The 3,006-nt window shown below is 42.6% G+C and overlaps 1 protein-coding gene across 1 annotated transcript; it reads left to right on the forward strand.

The window, feature by feature from the left end:
• The first annotated feature begins 361 nt into the window (after positions 1-361).
• Positions 362-1,828, forward strand: LOC110706271. The gene is made up of 2 exons (XM_021884166.1): positions 362-1,048; positions 1,157-1,828. Exons 1-2 carry the CDS (start codon positions 362-364, stop codon positions 1,826-1,828), a joined length of 1,359 nt encoding a protein of 452 aa, XP_021739858.1.
• The last annotated feature ends 1,178 nt before the right edge of the window (positions 1,829-3,006 follow it).

A 3,006-nucleotide genomic window follows, 5' to 3' on the forward strand; every position in this document is an offset into this window, starting at 1 on the left:
TTGCCCGGTAAGTCATATTGATAGTTTTCTTGAGAAATGTGATACAATGAAAATGAATGGTGAAACAGATGATGCTATTAGACTACGCCTTTTCCCCTTCTTATTACGGGATAGGGAAAAGGAGTGGTTGAGAGATGAAGGCGCTGGCTCGTTCGATACGTGGGACAAGCTAGTGAAGGCCTTCTTAGTGAAGTTTTAGGGACACGAGAAGACTACTAGGTTGAGGAATGAGCTATCCACCTTTAGACAGTCAGATGACGAGTCTCTCTATGAGGCTTTGAGAAGGTTTAAGAGGCTACAGAGACAATGCCCTCATCATGGCATTCCAGAGTGGATATTAATCCAAACCTTCTATAATGGCATGACTCATGAGTTCCGAATCTATATTGATGCTGCGTCAGGAGGCTCTCTCTTGCTAAAGAACCCCACTGAAGCGAAGGAGCTCATAAAGAAGATGGCGGCCAACGACAACTACCATCCAGGAGGCCAACATACTGTGAAAAAGGGAGGTAAGCTTGATGTAGATGCTTTGACTATGTTAGCTAGGTCTGTGCAGGCACTAACAAGCAGGTTTGATAAGTTCCAAGCTCGAACTTCTACTAGCCCCCAGGAGGTTTGTCAAATGTGTAATGTGCAGGGCCATATCGCACCAAATTGCCCGCAAAACTTGAGTGAGATGTCCATCGAACAAGCCAATGTTTTCTACTCCTCAAATCCCAAAAATCCTTATGATCCTTACTCAAATTCCTATAATGAAGATTGGAAACACTATCCAAACTTATCATACAAGAACACCCAAGCACAGCAGAATCCATCACCACCACCCCAACCCAACAACTACAACCAACCACTACCCGGTTTCCAACAAAGACCATCCATGAACCAACAACCAATGCAACCACAACCCCAAAAATCTAGCCTTGAAGTGATGATAGAGAGCTTTATTACCACAACCAATAGTGCTATCCAACAACAAGGTAACTCCATCCAACAGTTGCAAGCCCATAGTAAGCTCATGGAAAGCCAAATAAGCCAACTTTCACAACAGGTGAGTCTCCTATCAACTCTTCAAGATCAAGCAAAGGTTCAAAAAGATTAATGCAATGCTGTTTTCTTGAGAAGAGATGAAGCCTTTTCGAGGCAAATTGTTGAGAAGGTGTGCAGTGAGGAGTCTAGAAAAGACGAAAAGGGAAAAGATGTTCAAAGCTCCAAATATGTGGCTCCACTGGCTTATGAGGAACCAATGCCTTTCCTGCAACGGTTGTCAAAAGCCGTGCTCGATAGACATTTTAGCAAATATTGTGAAGCCCTCAAGAAGGTACACGCTTCTACTCCCTTTTCTGATCTTTTAGTTCAAATGCCTCAATTTGCAAATTTTGTAAAGAATATTAAAGATCAACATGAGGATAAGGAAGTAGCACATAAGAAGGGCCCTACTCTCTTATATGATAACCTACCACCTAAGCTGCATGATCCTGGTAGTTTCACTATTTCGTGCACGATAAACGAGAAATTTTTCGATAGGGTTTTGTGCGATTTAGGTGCTAGTGTTAACTTAATGCCCTATTCATTATATGAGAGTTTAGGCTTGCAAGGACTTAGACCTTCCCCTATTTCTCTTCAATTGGCTGATAGGACCTCTAGACTCCCTAAGGGTGTGGTTGAAGATGAATTAGTCACGGTGGGTGGACTTGTTTTTCCTGTTGATTTTGTTGTCTTGGATATGAAGGAAGATCGAAAGATCCCGATCATACTTGGTCGACCATTCCTTGCCACGGGTCAAGCCCTAATAGATGTTCCCGAAGGACAAGTCGTCATTAGGGCCTAGGATAAACAAGTCATGTTCAAGCTCTTTGATGAACATAATTCTATATTTGATGGTGGTACTTGCTTAAGAATTGATGCTACTAACCCTTTGTTTGATAAGCATGTATTTGATAGGAATTTCATGAGAAGCAGGGACAAAATTCCACCAGATGATGTGGTTGGCCACAAAGAGGTGAAAGGAGCAGTTTCTACGAAGGAGGACATCCCCGATCAAGGGCCGCGAGCCCCACCTAGCTTGGAGGAGCAGATTGCCTCCATGAGGGCCGATCTGAACCATGTCATGCTTGGCATGGGAGAGTTGAGGGGGATGTCAGTGACACTCAGAGGGCGGTCACGAACTTATCGATGCCCCATGATAGCATGGCGACGACATTTGCTGACTTGCGAGACCAGATCGCCGCCTTTCAGGCTGAGTTCTATGACATCGGGGGTATGATGCGGCAGCACTTTCAGGGCGGTCCTAGCACCGACCCGAGGTATGGTCTTCCCCCTACCCCTCCTGATCAGTAGATTTGCTTTCCCTCTCCCCTTGTCCATTTACACTGTTATATGCATACATTGAGGACAATGTATGGTTTAGCTTGGGGGAGGATTGACTTTTCACCATGTATATATTAGTTTTCTTTTAGCATTTAGTTAGTTTATTTCTTTTTAGTGTTGATTGATATGCCATTACATGCCTATACTTCTATGACAATAATCATTTATGTGTGCTTTGCGAAAAGAGTTTTCGAAAACCCATTCACCGATTTGCTTGGAATTGAGTTGGTTTGTGGCCAGGATGGTCTCCCCGCTCTACTTATGTGAATAGTTTGTGTACCCGGCGAGATTTTTGAGCCATATTTGACTGATTGCACTCTATCTCAGTCGTGTTTCTTCATGTGTGATTAGTTGTCCTTCACATAATTGAATTCTTGGTCTTGCTCTTTGACTGTTTGAGACTTGAATGATGCATGTTGCGAAAAAATGATTGAAATTTCCTTGTAGAGAATAGAGCCTCCACATTTTAGGCCTACATATTTTTTTTTATTTTTCATTCACCCGTAGGTTGAGCCAATTTGAGCCGTGTTTTAACCCCTTCTTGATACCCTACATTTAAAGCCATAGAGCTATTTTTCTAGGTTTATTTTGAAGGTGTTTTACACTTGTTAAAGCCCTATGAGTGACATATAAAAAAAA

Source organism: Chenopodium quinoa, unplaced genomic scaffold (assembly GCF_001683475.1).
Source record: "Chenopodium quinoa cultivar QQ74 unplaced genomic scaffold, ASM168347v1, whole genome shotgun sequence".
Taxonomy (NCBI): domain Eukaryota; kingdom Viridiplantae; phylum Streptophyta; class Magnoliopsida; order Caryophyllales; family Amaranthaceae; genus Chenopodium; species Chenopodium quinoa.